This window comes from Anser brachyrhynchus, assembly GCF_964034855.1.
Source record: "Anser brachyrhynchus genome assembly, chromosome: 9".
Classification (NCBI taxonomy): domain Eukaryota; kingdom Metazoa; phylum Chordata; class Aves; order Anseriformes; family Anatidae; genus Anser; species Anser brachyrhynchus.
The window spans coordinates 4,357,365-4,372,089 of record NC_137703.1 but is presented as its reverse complement, the minus strand read 5'-3'; the positions used below and the strand labels follow the sequence as shown (position 1 = coordinate 4,372,089).

General features: G+C 39.6%; 2 protein-coding genes across 5 annotated transcripts in view; one reads left to right on the top strand and one right to left on the bottom strand.

Moving 5' to 3' along the window:
- The window catches only part of GOLIM4 (golgi integral membrane protein 4), a 32,314-nt gene that overhangs the window by 7,047 nt on the left and 10,542 nt on the right, over positions 1-14,725 (top strand). The window contains exons 2-7 of one of the 2 annotated variants that reach the window (XM_080605370.1): positions 7,019-7,093; positions 8,315-8,364; positions 9,107-9,160; positions 9,679-9,829; positions 11,156-11,238; positions 11,797-11,880. In XM_080605370.1, coding sequence (XP_080461496.1) covers positions 7,019-7,093; positions 8,315-8,364; positions 9,107-9,160; positions 9,679-9,829; positions 11,156-11,238; positions 11,797-11,880 — 497 coding nt within the window. The remainder of the gene's footprint in view (positions 1-7,018; positions 7,094-8,314; positions 8,365-9,106; positions 9,161-9,678; positions 9,830-11,155; positions 11,239-11,796; positions 11,881-14,725) is intronic. The other variant, XM_080605371.1, reaches the window with a different exon arrangement.
- LOC308200155 (uncharacterized protein) lies at positions 77-14,719 on the bottom strand. Of its 3 annotated transcripts, none has more exons than XM_080605372.1 (7): positions 12,874-14,719; positions 10,802-10,899; positions 7,768-7,856; positions 6,733-6,817; positions 5,112-5,174; positions 4,386-4,478; positions 77-464 (listed from the first exon to the last, which is right to left on the bottom strand). In XM_080605372.1, exons 3-7 carry the CDS (start codon positions 7,845-7,847, stop codon positions 420-422), a joined length of 366 nt encoding a protein of 121 aa, XP_080461498.1. In that variant the 5' UTR covers positions 7,848-7,856; positions 10,802-10,899; positions 12,874-14,719; the 3' UTR covers positions 77-419. The 3 variants fall into 3 exon arrangements, with proteins under 3 accessions (XP_080461498.1, XP_080461499.1, XP_080461500.1); XM_080605374.1 differs by lacking the exon at positions 77-464 and adding an exon at positions 1,431-2,275; XM_080605373.1 differs by lacking the exon at positions 10,802-10,899.

The following is a 14,725-nucleotide window of genomic DNA, read 5'->3' as shown; positions in this document are numbered from 1 at the left end:
GAATTTCTTGTTGTACTGGAGCCTGAGGTAAGCACGTAGGGAATACAGCCTGTTTAGATGCTGTTCTTTGTTTAAAAACGTCTTCTGTGATGAATGTAGTTCTGTTCCTTTTCTGGTGATCTAGCATAACCCAAACTTCCTGAGATTTTTCCACTATGTCTCTAATTAAGAAATTAAAGAAACTTCAACTATTCCGCCTCTTCCTTTGCAGTTTATTTTCTTTCCTCCAAGGTATCCAAAATTAGCCTAGTATCTTATTTCCTAGAGGTGACTCAGATCCCGAGCTTGGCAGTCATTTCCAGGGATAATTACGGAGATGCTGAGAGAAGCGTGGCCTGCTTGCCCTCCTGGAGGGCACGGTAGGCAGCCTATTCCTATTCGTGCCACCACGCTGAATAATGACGTTTTCAGTGTTTCAGTCAATCTGTCATGCTCAGAGGTATATCGTAAGGTTTGATAGTGATCTGTTTAAAAAAAATATATAAAAAATATGAACCACGAACTTAAACTATTGATTTCCGTATGCAGCTTTTTGAAATGTACGACTGAAGCTGACTCCAAGACCCCTATGTTACAGCTCCCTTGAACAACTTCAAGGAAGCGGTTTAGCAGTTTTGTAAGTTGATAACTGTAGCTATTGCATCAATTCTTGCCATACTTCGTTAAGATAAAGGTGCAAATGTAGGTTTCAGTTGGGACAGACCGTTAGAATGTATATATGAAGTAATCTACACACTTTGTTCTTCAATGCCAATTTTATAGTAGTATCTGAATGTATATACCTGAAAAAAGTTTATATATATGGAAAAATACAATCTTAGCAGCATGTAGATAGAGTCACTGGACTTCTTCAGAAAGTTGGAAGAGCTCTAAAACAATTTTTGAGAGAAGGAACAGGCCTTCGTTTCCTGGAGCCAAGAGGTGAGCAGCCCCAGACGTTCAGAAACGAGAAGGAAACTTGTCGCTGCAGCCCTTCTGCATGTTTTTGTGTTTCTACAAAACGAGCCTGTGTGTTGTGACACAAAGGGCAGGAGAACAGAGAGAGGAAAATAAATAAAAAGGGGAGTGGAATCCTGTTAGAAGGAAATTTGCTAATCACCCTGTGTAGTTTAAAGGATAACATAAGCAGCATTCAGGCCACTCGCCAGCCAAGGAGTTGAACAGCCATGTACCTGTGTCTGACAGAAGGATGTGTTTTAAATACAATCATAAAAATAAAATTAAGCATCTAAGTCTAAAATCACTGAACAGGTTTTGTCTGAACTATTTGCATTTGTCACTGTAAAAAAAGCAAACAAAACCAAACAAATTAAAAACCACTTCAGCATAGGCAGGTGGATAGGAAATGCCACATGCAGGGTGAGATGGTAATCTGACCATGGGCGGCACCAGAGGCTGGAAGAAATCGTTGGTGGAGTGTGCAGGAAATCTCTTCTGGGATGGAAAATGTGATCTATTTCCAAATAAGTCATGCTTGAAGCCCAGCAAGCATTAAACATTAAATCACATTTAGTGTTCCTTCTTAAACTTTTGTTTTGGGCAGCACCTACTCCAGTTCACTGCTTCAGCATGATAAATACCTCCCCAAATCCCACCTCATCGTTTTGTTTTACTTGCAATTTGTTTATAAACCTGTTGTTTCCTAGAGGTGGTCTTAACTTCTAAGAAAGAAGACAGTACATAAGGGAGGGTGAAATAGGATTCTGTTAAATTTAGATATTTACTCCAGTTTAGAAATTAATTTTTGCATCATCCTGATAAGCAAATAGAAGCCAAAACTATTTCTCAGAAACATAAGCATGTGTTTCTGGGATGAACTGCATTAGCGTGCTGAATTCCCCCGTTCCACAACTGCAAGCAAGCAAACTTCTAAGATCTGCAACACTTCTGTGTGCTGTGCTTCAGGTTTTCCTTTTCTATTTGAAGATGCAAGGCTGAAGGTTCGATAAAGCAAATAAAACTTCTTGTATGCTTATCTGACCTCTGCACACATTCCAGAGGCGGTTTTGAAGTTCTATCATGATGCTATCATGATGAGTTCTGATATCTTTTTTTAATGTTTCCACACTCAACATTGCAGAGCTTCGTACAAACCCTTTGATGCAGGGCATGTTCCACAGAGAGCATCAGTGATCACTGTCCCTGTCAACACCCCAGGGACTGAGTGGGATTTCGTAGTGCTGGAAGGAGTCTCACAGCTGATTGTGGTAGGGACCAGCAGGATGCAGGTACTTCCCAAACTACCCTCTGGTTTTTCAGATACAATCTAACTTACCTGGAAAAGATGCCAGTGTTGCAAGATTAGAAAAAAAGTTGCATAAAAATGCAAGTCTTCAGTTCTGCATTATCTTTGGGTAGGTTTTATCTAGTAGATTCTTTTTTTTTAACTTTGACATAAATGCCTCCTAACGCAGCACAAAGCTGCATAATTTGCTCAAGTCCCATTCTCCAGTTCTAGTTTAATGTAGGAGAGCTGACTGAGCTAGAGGAACAGCCTTACTTTAATCAGTAGGCTATTTTTGGTGGGGGGGGATCTTTAAAAGCAGTGGATTTTCTTGCCTGTTCCTGTGTTGTAACTGGTTGTAATGTGACAAAGCTGTTATCTGGTTCTTTACATGTGAAAACTGAGAAGTGTAGGACTTTGTTTTAAAGTGAACGTAAATGTGATACTGCCTGCAGTGCTAGTTGGGGTTTTCAGTGAACAAAGTGAGAGCAGCCCATGCCTGCCTGTATACAAAGCTGTTCCTTAATTAAGCCAGAAGAAAGCTTGTTTTTCACGCACGATCAGCTTTGTGTTATCTTGGCTTCTATTTCTGTTCTTTTTATATGCATTCAAAACAGACATTTTAAAGGGCATAAAATATGAAATAGCTTCAATATTTTGTTCAATATATTGTAACTATATGGTTTCTGTAATGCTGTTTTCTTGCACTTTACTTAAAATACAGCTTTCCTACTCTTTAATATGGGAATGTTTCTATGGCTTTATTTTTCTTAGATGTTTGCAGTGTCACTGGAATACTGATTTATTGTTAAGAACCTCTCAAATAAGGCTTTCAAGTAGGCGGAGTGCATCCTGTGACCAGTAGGGGTTTTACTGGTTGGATTGGCAGTGGTGAAACAGGAGATCTTCCCGTTTGAAGGCAGATTCGCTGACTTAATGGCATGCAGAGCTTGGAGCTGGGAGAGCGGGTCGTGCTATGCTAATGTGTTCTCCCAGCATGAAACATTAGCATCAGATGAGTCAAGAAATCTCTTCTGAGATCAAAATTTTAATCACCATCATTGGACTAGGAAATCTATTCTAGAAGGGATTACTTGCCTAATAGAAATGTTTTTCTCCAAACAGGAAAGCTATTTGCATGGGATCACAACTTAAATGGCTTTCTTTGCGGTGACAAGAACTGGAGATGTAACTGTATTTCTGTAACAAGTCTGTGTTCTACAGCCCTTCATAGTGTTACCAGAGAAGTGCTGGTGTGGTAGGCCCTGCTCTGCTGCTTCAGTTCAACTCTGCCCCAGTCTGAGACAAAATAACATTGAATGTTGCCAAGACTACTGAAATCTGCTGGTTTTAAACCAAAGATGGTAGTACTGTGAGCTCAGAGAAGGATTGCAGAATTACTCAAGAAACAGTAACACTGCACTTAGTGAAACTCCTGGCATTGTGTATATTTAAGTTCCAGTATGTTCTTAATTTTTCAGTATGTAAGATGGATGTTGGGGTGCTCAGGACTCTTTTGGGTCATGCTTCAGACAGACCAAAATGCCAAAGTAACACAGCTGCAGAGTCGCTGATAATGTAAAACCAGAAATACTTTCTTTTATATGTATTATAATGGCTTATTTTTTCTAATAGCTTAACTGCTTAGAGATGCAAAGCCAAGTGAGCTAACTACGACTGTTAAATAAACTTGCTTTCATCAGATAACTTGACTCCGGTGTTGCAATTAACGTTCAGCCATGGACACGGTGATGCAATCTGCTGAGAAGCTTCCCCTCCTCCCCTGCTACCTGCTCCTCCACTTTCCTTTCTGCTTGGTAAAAATCTCACACCTTAATTCAAGAACTGTTAGGTGTCTGCTTATTGAAGACAGAGGGTGTCTGAACTAGCTGTGATTTTACTGGTTCTGTTTCTGGGCCCTGCCCTTTGAGGCTGGATCACCTTCCTGTGCATTCCTGTTGTGTTTTGTTTGCTCACATAGGTGACTATAGGTCCCCTAGGCACAATACCTGCCATTATTTTGGTTTGGGAATAGTGCATATTAACATTAAATTATCATGTTTCTCCCTTTGTTTTGTACCGTTCTATTGAATATAACATGTCAACAAAGTACAGTTATTTGTGCAAAGCTTAGTACGAGATTAGCGGTGGGGGAACTTACCCTGTGACAAAGATGTTTAAGTGCTGTGTCTGCATCGCACTGCCAGGAATTTATCCCTTTCCTTATATAGTTTCCATATCCTGGATGGGAAATCTGTAATAGAAAACATGTTTTTCAATACATATATATATATTTGAAATTCTTGCTCAAGTGTATCCATGCTGGTAGTGGAGAAAGAGAAATCCCCTGCTACAGCAACAAGCCTTTGGACTCTTGCCTAGGAAGTTCCTTACTGGTAGGAACCATGTACATTAATGGCAGATAAACTCCAATCTGTACAAAATCTGACCTCTGACCTACTCCCAGAAAGAGCCAGTGAGAAAATATGGCAGCTATGCTTTCTTAACAATTATTCTTAATGTTGCATGTCATGGGTTTTTATTAGAGGAAAAAATGTTGCAGAACATGTTTCAACCAGCACATTAACTAGGTGGGAAGAGAGGTGGGAGGCCATTTTTCTTACCCTCCTCCTTGGTTGCTTTTTGGTCAGCTGAGAGACTTGCATCAGGACGCTGCAGGCCGTATCCCAGGCTTTCAGGGGCTGCCACGCACAAGGTGGCAGTGAGGATGTGCTGCCCGGGAGGGGCACCAACGACCCCAAGTGCTGGGTGAGGGCAGCAGAGCCAGAGCTCAGCAGAGCCAAAATTGGATGCGGAAGTTACAGAGCACTGTGGTCCCTGAAAGCTAAAGCATTACATCCCTCTTCTCCTTTCTTCCGGCCCTTACCGTGATGGCTTTGTTGTGAGTTCCCCACTTGTTAAAACCCCAGGAGGACCTGCGGAAGGTCGCCTGCGGGCAAAGAAGTGCAACAAGAAACGTTACCTCAGAATCCGTTTGTGGCTCAGTCTGCTTGCCAAAAAGCCTCTTTCCACTCCTAATGGCATGGGAGGGGAAAACCATTATGGATTTTCATTTCTCTCCTGAGTTGCTATGCTACAACCGCTGCTCCTTTTGCAATGTGATTCAGCATTCACCATCTTCAGTGCCTAGATAAAACCATTACTGTAGTGCTGCCATCTTTTCTTCTTCTCTGGAAACTTACTTGCTGGCGACTTTGTGAGTGTTCATTAAATGCTTGTTTTGTTGCAGAGGATGTTGATACATTAGTTCATCTTGACTGATGCCCTTGACTTTAGATGATAAATAGCAAAGCAGGGATAGAAGCAGGATTGCTAATCAATCCTTGTCACCTAAGCCAAACTGTAAACATTTTGAGATAAGCCAGTAGCTAAAGAGCCTGCAGAATGTGGCTTGGGGGTATTAAGAATGCTTTTTAAGGTGTAAGAGGAGTTTTCTGTGGCTGCCAAGATACAAATCTTTGTTTGAGACTTCCTGTTGAAGGCTTATGCACACCAATGGTTTAGTTCTCAGAGAACTAGTTTCCTAGTTTTGAAGGAAAAAATCACGTTCCTTTAATTTGTGGAACAGCTCTTTGGTGCAAGAGTGCAAATTAAAATTCAAACAGTGAAAGGTGCTGGTGTCAAACTGAGGTTTAGCAAATCCAATTATGTATTTGTAAGAGTTCTAATTAATATTGTTGCTGCAAAGTTGGCTATTTTAGACAATGATCCTTCTGTCTAGTGAGTGGTGAGGAAAGGATAAATAGGGTCTGATGTTCACTGTCTGTTGAGACACATCCAAAACTTACCGTGCAAAGCACGTACTGCCTGAAGAGCTGCTCAACATGTACCTAAGTGGTGGAACCCTCTGCCAGGGGATACGGCACGTCCGAAGTACGTGTGGGTACAACAAAAATTCTTACAAGCAAAACCCTGTTGGCAGGTAAAACCAGATGTCAATTCATTTTTGTCTGGATTACATGCAGGTGTTCACACAATCTTGGCTTTAAAAGAGCTTATCAAAGACACCAGGACACCCTTCCTAGAGAAGGCATGCCATTTTTCCTAGCAGATGCCCCCCCATGGAGGACATGCTGGCACCCTGCATGCCTGCCTTTGCCTGGCCTGTCGAGGCTTTTGTGGGATGTGCTCTGAAAGCTGTGCCTCAAAGCTCAGCTTGTTGCTCTTTGCCTGAAGCACTGCACACAGACCGCGTCTTCATCTCCAGAATATCATGTGGGTAGTTTGACTCAAAGGAAACGCATAAATGGAGTTAAAAATCAGTGAAGATTAAATTTTGTTCTCAAACTGAAATGATCCATGACTAGCAGTCTCTGATACCCAAGCCTTACGGAGAAGCGTCATGGGATCCGGTTATTTTTTTATTTTAGCTATGCTAGCCCTTCAGATGGCTTATTTTGTTCTTCCTGCTTTATCTCCTGTCCCTTTACAAACAAGGCAGAAGAGAAGGAAAGCATGGGAAAATGGGAAAATGTGTACATACGTACCCTAGAAGGAGCGATGATTTGGTAGGTTTCATGCAGAACAACCATAGCAGACTCTCCACCAAGGACAGAATGCAGTAACTGTAACCTGTAATGCAATAGAAATAAAAACTTCAGGACCAATATCACATCAAAAAAAAAATGTAAGCAGCCCTTAACCTTATGACCTCATTCCACTTGTATTTTCTGGGTACAAGTTTTTTCTTTGGGTGTTCTGGGAGGTGGGGATTTTTATATATTTTTAAATATGCTGCTTTTAAAATTAACTGCGTACAAAATGTCTTTTCAGTTGTATATGAACACAGATCAAGATTAGAAAAATCATTGCAAAAAGAAAGGCTTGAACATAAGAAAGCAAAAGAAGGTAAAATATTATTTTCACCTTGATATCTATGATAAATTGACTATTAAAAATAGTAACTTTAGATGTGTATTGTTCAATTTTAAATGAATTGTCAATATATTAAAAATAAAATAAACACATTAGGAGGACCACCTTGGCAGATCTGTGGAATACATTTTTAGTGCTCTTTACAGATCACTACAACATGGCACAGTATGCACAGGAAGCATGTATATGGATATACCTACAACAAAAATGTATATGGAGTATGGGCGCATGTAAATCCTGTTACAGCATAATGAAGTGTTAAACCTTGTAACAAAAACATGGGATCTTTTCCTGCATTCCAATGTGAAATTAGTCTGATGCAGTTAAATTGATTCACTCTGATTTACTTAAAGGTAAACACATGCTTGCATACCTTTTTCTGATTTAAAATTAAGTTCCCGATGTGTATGACGGAGAAATATTCACACATTTTATTTCTTACTATGCTTTTCTTACCTTTTTTTCTTAACATCTGCCCTCAATGAACCTTTAGCAGAATGCAAACGTTTGAGTTTTCTCTAAGTCTTTCGTAGTTGTAAATTCACTGTAATTCTCAGAGTAAAGTCTGCATTATTCCTAAATCCGATGACTCAGCCACTGAATTCAAATAACTACTTTAGCAAAAGTTAAGAACATTTAAAAAAAACCTTAGTGTGCAGCTCCGGATAGCTGTCTGGTGCCATCTGGTGGATAGCTGCCTCATAGGTATGCAAAGGTGAGTCATCATTTTTAAATCCTGAAAAGAAGCGAAAAGAAGAAATTTCTGTTATGCTTCAATTTAGTGTTGACTTCCAAACTTTTTGAAGTACATATCTTTATCATAATACAAATATGCACGATTTATAAATGTCCTGTTCCTTTTGAATGATGCTACTGCGCCTCTGCAGAGAAAGCTCATGTGATGTATGTAATTGTTTTCACAGTCTTGAGCCTCTACATGTGAGCCTCATAGTCTATATCCCCTATATCTCACACATTTTTAAAATACATTGTTATTTATGATTTTTTTCTGAATGAAAATATTTGGTCAAAATATGAACATTTTGTTAAGTAATTCTGTTCTTGAAGATCTCTTGGAAAATTGTAACTGCATGAATATTCAGCTCATAAGAGAATTTATATACAGATGGTTATGCTATTTAAGTGCAAATGTTTGTTTTTTTTTTCATCTGTATTTTTCCTTTTGTGTTTTAGATTTTCTTGTTTATAAACTAGAAGCACAGGAAACACTAAATAAAGGAAGGGTAAGTCTCATCATTCCTAGTACCAGCTTTTAATAGTTTGCTAATATTTGATGCCATTTGAGCTGCAAGAAAAAGGAAGTGCTTTGCAATTATAGCTGTTCAAAGGAAGAGGTCTCACAAGTGCTAATTGAAGGAGCTCTTATTCCATTTCTGCTCTGCCATTCTTAATTATTTTTACCTCTTATTTTATAAGAAATAGATAATAATCTTTCTAGAAAATGAATTTAAGAAATATCCTCCTGTTTATAGTATTGCAGTTCAAACATTATGTTATTTTAAAGTGCAAAGGCAAATGAGAAGGCATTGGAAATCTTTTCATTGCTTAGTCTGCAGGAAAAAAGGACAGTAACAGCTTTCTAACAAATGGTCTTTGAACTGAAAAGTATAAAAATAAATAATGAACCTGTTTTAGATACCAAGTGCCAGAAGGAAAGATGTGCCTGGTAAAGGACCCAGAGACCTGTAGAGAACTCTTTATAAGAAGAGAATAAGCTAGTATTTTATGGACACTTCAGGTTGAAAGTGGGAAGACTTTGTGAGCTTAGTTACGTATGTTAAAAATACACAGTTGCTGCAGTAAGTGCAAAATATGCATACTTGTTATAGCCAAAACAAGTGGAGAGCTTAATTTGCTTCCTGTGAAGTTATGTCCATTGGCTTGCAACTGCTAAATAACCGCACGTACAGAGGTTAGAAGAATGACAGTATTGTTCTGATGAACACTTTTGTTTTCTTTTTACAGCAAGACTCAAATAGCCGATACAGCGCACTGAGTGTACAACACCAGATGTTGAAGGTAGGTGACTGAGATAACCAGTGTCACAGGACACTGGTGTCCTGCAGTTTGAAGGGTATACGGCCTCAGTGGCTTCTGGAAATTCATTCCAGAACATCAGTACACTGATGGTGCCTTCCTCTTACAACAGTACTGTTGGAAGATGATTTACTGCAGTTTTTACTAGTCAGGCTTTCCAGTGGATAATCTAATCTTCTCAAATGCAATTACTTGCATGGAGCAGTGACTAATCAAACTTTACTTATTTTGGCATCTAAGGAATTTCTTAGACACATTCAGCAGCTCCCCATGGGACAGTGCAACTGCTGAGTGAGGTGACGTAGCCCTAGAACAGGAGACTACTCATCACAGAGATCATTTTGTGTTTGAAAGGATCTGCAGTGTGCATGCTTTGAATAATAAGCTTCCTTTTATGAAAGCTTCGTATTCATCTGGACTTATGAAATAAATTGCCAAAGACAATATTAGGCGGATATGCTAATACAGAACTGTTCCGGTGTCCAACCTGGTATTTGCAGAGTCAACATGAAGAACTAAAGAAACAGCATGCCGACCTTGAGGAAGATCACCGAAAACAAGGAGAAGAGTTTAGCAGAACATTCAGTGATCACAAGGAGAGATATTTACAACTGCAGCAGGAAAAAGAGCAGGAGATCTCTAAGCTGAAGGGTATATGCTGGCTCTCCATATTAAAGTGTGTGTCTGTCATTGTGTTTGTGTGATGTGAGACAAAAGCAGTTTCTCTGTTCTCGCTAACAGGTCATTCATGTACAGCCTATGCCTATGATAAGTTACATTTTCTTGATGATTTTCTGTGGCCTTTCTGAAAGCTTTTCATATTTGTGCCTCATGTTCCTGTCTAGATTAGGGAAGTAGTAAGAAATGTATCACTTAAAAGCCCATCAGTGTCAGAGGCTATCATTATCAGTATCATACCATTCATTTTTAGTTCTAAGATTCATACAAAACCTGGAGAAATAGGTTTCCCTCTTTGCCTTTTGTTTACAAAAAAAAGTTAAAGAATTTTTATCACTTCTATCAGAGATCTAAATGCGCCTTTTTATGAAGAGAGTTTACATACTTTGTTTCTCATAGACCTAATTTTCTGTCTTTCTCAGCTCCTCTGAAACATGTTGCACCTGTATACTTAGGGGATGAAGTATTAATTTTTTTACTTTTAGCATCCTGCTTCCTATTACGGAGATTTCTTGCAGTTTGCAGAACTCTTCAATCCTAATTATACAATAGCATAGAACAAAAGGGTGAGGCGTTCCCCATCAAGGGCCTTTGGCCACTTCCTGCCATGTGTCACTAACACGAGTTAGTTTTGGAGCTGTCTGCAGTTTTGTCTGCACAGTATTTTGCAGGCAGAGGCTGTGTTTATTAGTTCTGCCTTGGCACCACACCAGTGAAGTCATACAGCGAGCTCTTGGGCTGAGCTGGATTGCAGCCTAGCAGCTTGGCGTGTCGGTAGAGCTTGCTTGTGTCTGCTTACAATGTTCCACATCACCATAATGTAACAAGTGGGAAGAAAAGCCCCTCTCCCTGGTCCCAGAACATAGTGCTGCTTAAGTATGCTGGCCATCTGGGCACCTTTTCCAAAATAATAGCGTAGTCCTACAGAACGAAACTCTCACTCACCTGATGCGATGTGGGGGAAGAGGGAAGAGCTGAGGGTGTCTTCCTTTCTGCATTTTAAAGACTCAGATTACCATAATGAATTTTGCCATCTGCAGTCCCTAGAATGAACAGTAATGCATAGTTCCAGTTGCACAGTGGGTGCACCAAAATAAAATGTAACCAAATATTAAGTTTTCTCCTTAAAAATGTCGGGGGGGGGGGGGGGGGGGGGGGGGATGTAAGGTAAGCAAATCCTACAATTACTCTAATCCAGTTTTACTATAGGAGCTGTTTAGAATTAACTGTAGTTCATGTTGCAGTGCTTTAGTATTATAAATCTGGGTTTAACCTCTCTATTTTGTTTCTTTTAAACAGAATCCTTGTATAATTTACGGGAGGAGAACAGACAGTTGAGAAAAGCTCACCAAGACATTCATACCCAGTTACAAGATGTAAAGGTAGGCTTTGTTTTGAAGGAGAACTGTCAAAACAATTGGCAACAAGAACGAATTTCCCAAGTTTTAACAAGCCAGAAATGGACGCTAACAAAGAGTTGTAGTTTATCTACTGTGGCAAAAGAAGAATATAGCTGAACTGGATTTCTCATCTTCTGCCACCAGCATTTAAAGAACATGCTCATTTAAAATAACTAATTAAAAAAGACTAAATCGGAAGAGAAGTATTTAGTATAGAAATTGGAAATTTGACTTTAAGTAATGAACTGTGTGTTTGCCAAAAAGAACGTTTCTCAGCTCTGTTTTATCAAGCATTTATTGAAATCGACTCCAATTTTTAGTTACATAAATTCTGGCCTTCGAATTTTCTTTCCTGGCACGCTCACTTTCTCTGTGCTTAATATGCATTCCAGGTTAAATAAATAAATGCTGTTATGCCAACTCGGTATTTTCATTTTGGAATACACTGAATTATCTTCTTAGTTCAGAACCCCCCAGGCTACCTAATTTACCTTTAGAACGAACTTTGTGAAACATGTAATGTTCTTTTTTTTTGTGTAGCAACAGCATAAGAATTTACTCTCCCAGCACAACCAGCTTGTAGTGACATTGGAAGACCACAAGAGTGCACTAGCTGCTGCACAGGTCAGAAAGGAAAGCAGCCTGTAGTAGCTCTAACCTTCCTTAAAACTGGTTTCTCTTAGTTCAGCTGACTGTAACGTTCTGCATGTAGCCTTTCGCATGGGGAATTTGCAGGTAGCACCATGCTGCACACTGCAGAGAAATGCATGAGTTAAAAGGTTGCTTTCAAGAAGAAGCTGCAACAGCTTATCTGGCTGTCAGAAAACACAAAGCTCTGTTTGTAGGCCCAAGAGCGCATGTATTACTGGTAAGAAAAGTACCTCTGCATTCACGAGAGCTGTAGAATACCTTTCTCTGTCTTCTCTGATAGAACTTCTGATAGTTTAACGTCTCACTTTCTGACATTCACTTATATCACTTTTAAAGACCTCAATGCAGACGTATTGATATATCATGAAGTTCCATTTTGTGTACAACTAGGTCTAGAAGGCTATATACATCAGTGCTACAGGGATCAGGTATATATGGAAGTATGCAAGTGCCATATGAAACCTAAATTAGGTTTTTGTTTAAAAAAAAGGCAGCATTGTCTTAAATGCCAATTTCAAGTGATCTATCTACATAGCTCAAACTTTGCTAGACTACAGCAAATTCAGTCAGCTGTACAGCCTGTGTAGGTCACAGGGGATCAGAAATTAGGAGTAAGGAAGGAAATTTTGAGCAAGGAAGACTTTGGTGAAAGATCAGAGGGAAGGTAATGAGGCAGCATGAAGATACTCTTATTCTTGGCTAATTTTCTTCATTTGAGGGTTTTTCAAGGTCCAAAAAAATCGTGAGTAGGACTAAAAGGACTGAGTTTATTTGAGTTCTGCTTGTTTTATGTGTCACATATAGATATTCAAAAGATAGGGAAAGACCAGAAAAGCCCCTCAGAGAATAAATATGTGAAGATTCTTAATTTCCAGCACTGAAAACATACTGGAAGCTAATTGTAACCTCTCCTCCCACTGGCCCTATTAGTTACATGGTACATATTTGCTTATATCAGAAACTCACCCAGAGCAGATTGAGGGTCTGATGTAAGGTCCACTAAAGCCAAAGGGAGGCTCCTCTTACTTCTGGCTTTTATTCAGTTCTTTATTTCGAACACCTGTGTCACACACAGCCTTTCTATCTGCAATCAGACTGTGGCATTTCTCATGGAGAACCTTTGTTCAAGTGGAGGATCTTGTAGAGCCTTTCAGAACAGAAGGCGTTCAGCACAGTCATGCAGTTTTTCCTGCAAACTAGCTACAGAAAGTTCACAAGGAATTATTGCTTAGAAACACAGCTCTGTAAATTACCCTGCTGTTTCTAGGTGTATTCTAGACATAAAATATCAGTAGTTAACACAGCACTAAGGTACTTGTGACCTGAATCTTTAAGGCGCTGTGATCTTTGTCCTTTCCCATAGCTCAAACAGCCAGACAGATCCTTCATATATTTTTACAAACCCCGTCTGTCTGCCAGCATTAATACCTTTCAGGCTGTGGCCTTGGATCACAGTGTTCAGCTTAGAATGATTTGTATGGTGGGGTGGAGTACTTTGATTCTAGACGTGCACAGTTTAAATATCCATGTGTCGTAGGCTCTCTGCATGGTCAGTGAGTGGGGAGAAAAATCAAAGATCTGTGTATTACTCTTTTGATAAGTAAATACTGTTTTTTACTCTAAAGTTTCTTACTGGACTCTCCAGCAGCTAATCGGGGAACAGCAGTGCCCTTCTGGAATGATGAGTGTAATTACTTTGAACTCTGCTTTGCTTTGCTTTTAGGCCCATCCGTTTTAATGGATGCCATAGTCTTTTGAAGATGCCTCGAGGTGCGTCTAAATTCAGAGCTGTTATGCATTGCATCATGTCAATCCGTAGCACTGTGGATATTGTTTTGTATGAGTATCATGCATTGTACATCAATGCATCGTGCCTGTCTGCTGTACTATTGATTGCTATGATACCACATAACACACACAAAGTGACACACAGTGCTGAGTGTAAAGCGTAACGGTTCTAACCCGAACTCTTAAATGACTTATGAAATATGCACCTCTGACTTCAAAACAGTAAACACTCCCACCACCTCCACTGGAGCAAAAGAGAAACCCTGTCACGGGGCACCACCTCTTGCCTGTGCAGTTGGTCAGCTTTTATAAGTCTTACGTCTCAAAAATTTTACTCTGTTCTTCTCTGCTGCATAGACAGTGACTGGTGTGCCAGTCTTGCTTCTCACGCTGGACTTCAAAGCTTGTTGAAAATACTCTGATCTTGTACAGAGTTAAACTGCAAACCAAAATACAACATCCTACTGTTGCATTTTTTTTCTTCCTTTTTTTCTCGCTCTTCACCAAAGGTGTTCTGTGACTTTCTTTGCCTCAGTTGTGTACCTTGACTGTTGTCTTTTTTAACACCTGCCTAAATATTGTGGAGTTGGCGTTTTCACGGTGTGTATATAAACTCCTGGCTCCAAAAAAAATGAACTGCTTTCTACTGGTAAAGAAGTTGTGGTGCTCTTAATTTCCCTCGCTTTAGTCTACCAAGAAAACTGAATCATCCTCTTCTGACAATTCTCCTGCTTGGCATGAAAAAAACAAATCTTTGTCTTTGTCCCATGGGGATTTTTCCAGCATCTTTGTATGCATGTGCACTTTGGCTGAAAAGATTGTGATGAATCAATGCTGTTTAGCGCATGGAAACAACCAATCTTAAAACCTCTCATCCCTGCTCCTCCCCAGTCTTTGCTCTGATGTGAATATCGAGTCTTTTTCTAGCATATGTCTTGCCAGCAAGTTCACTCGGGGTGACTGTTTTATTGAAAGAGTTTTATTGTTTTTTGTTGATCGGGACACGGTGTAACTAATGTGTTGACTTTAG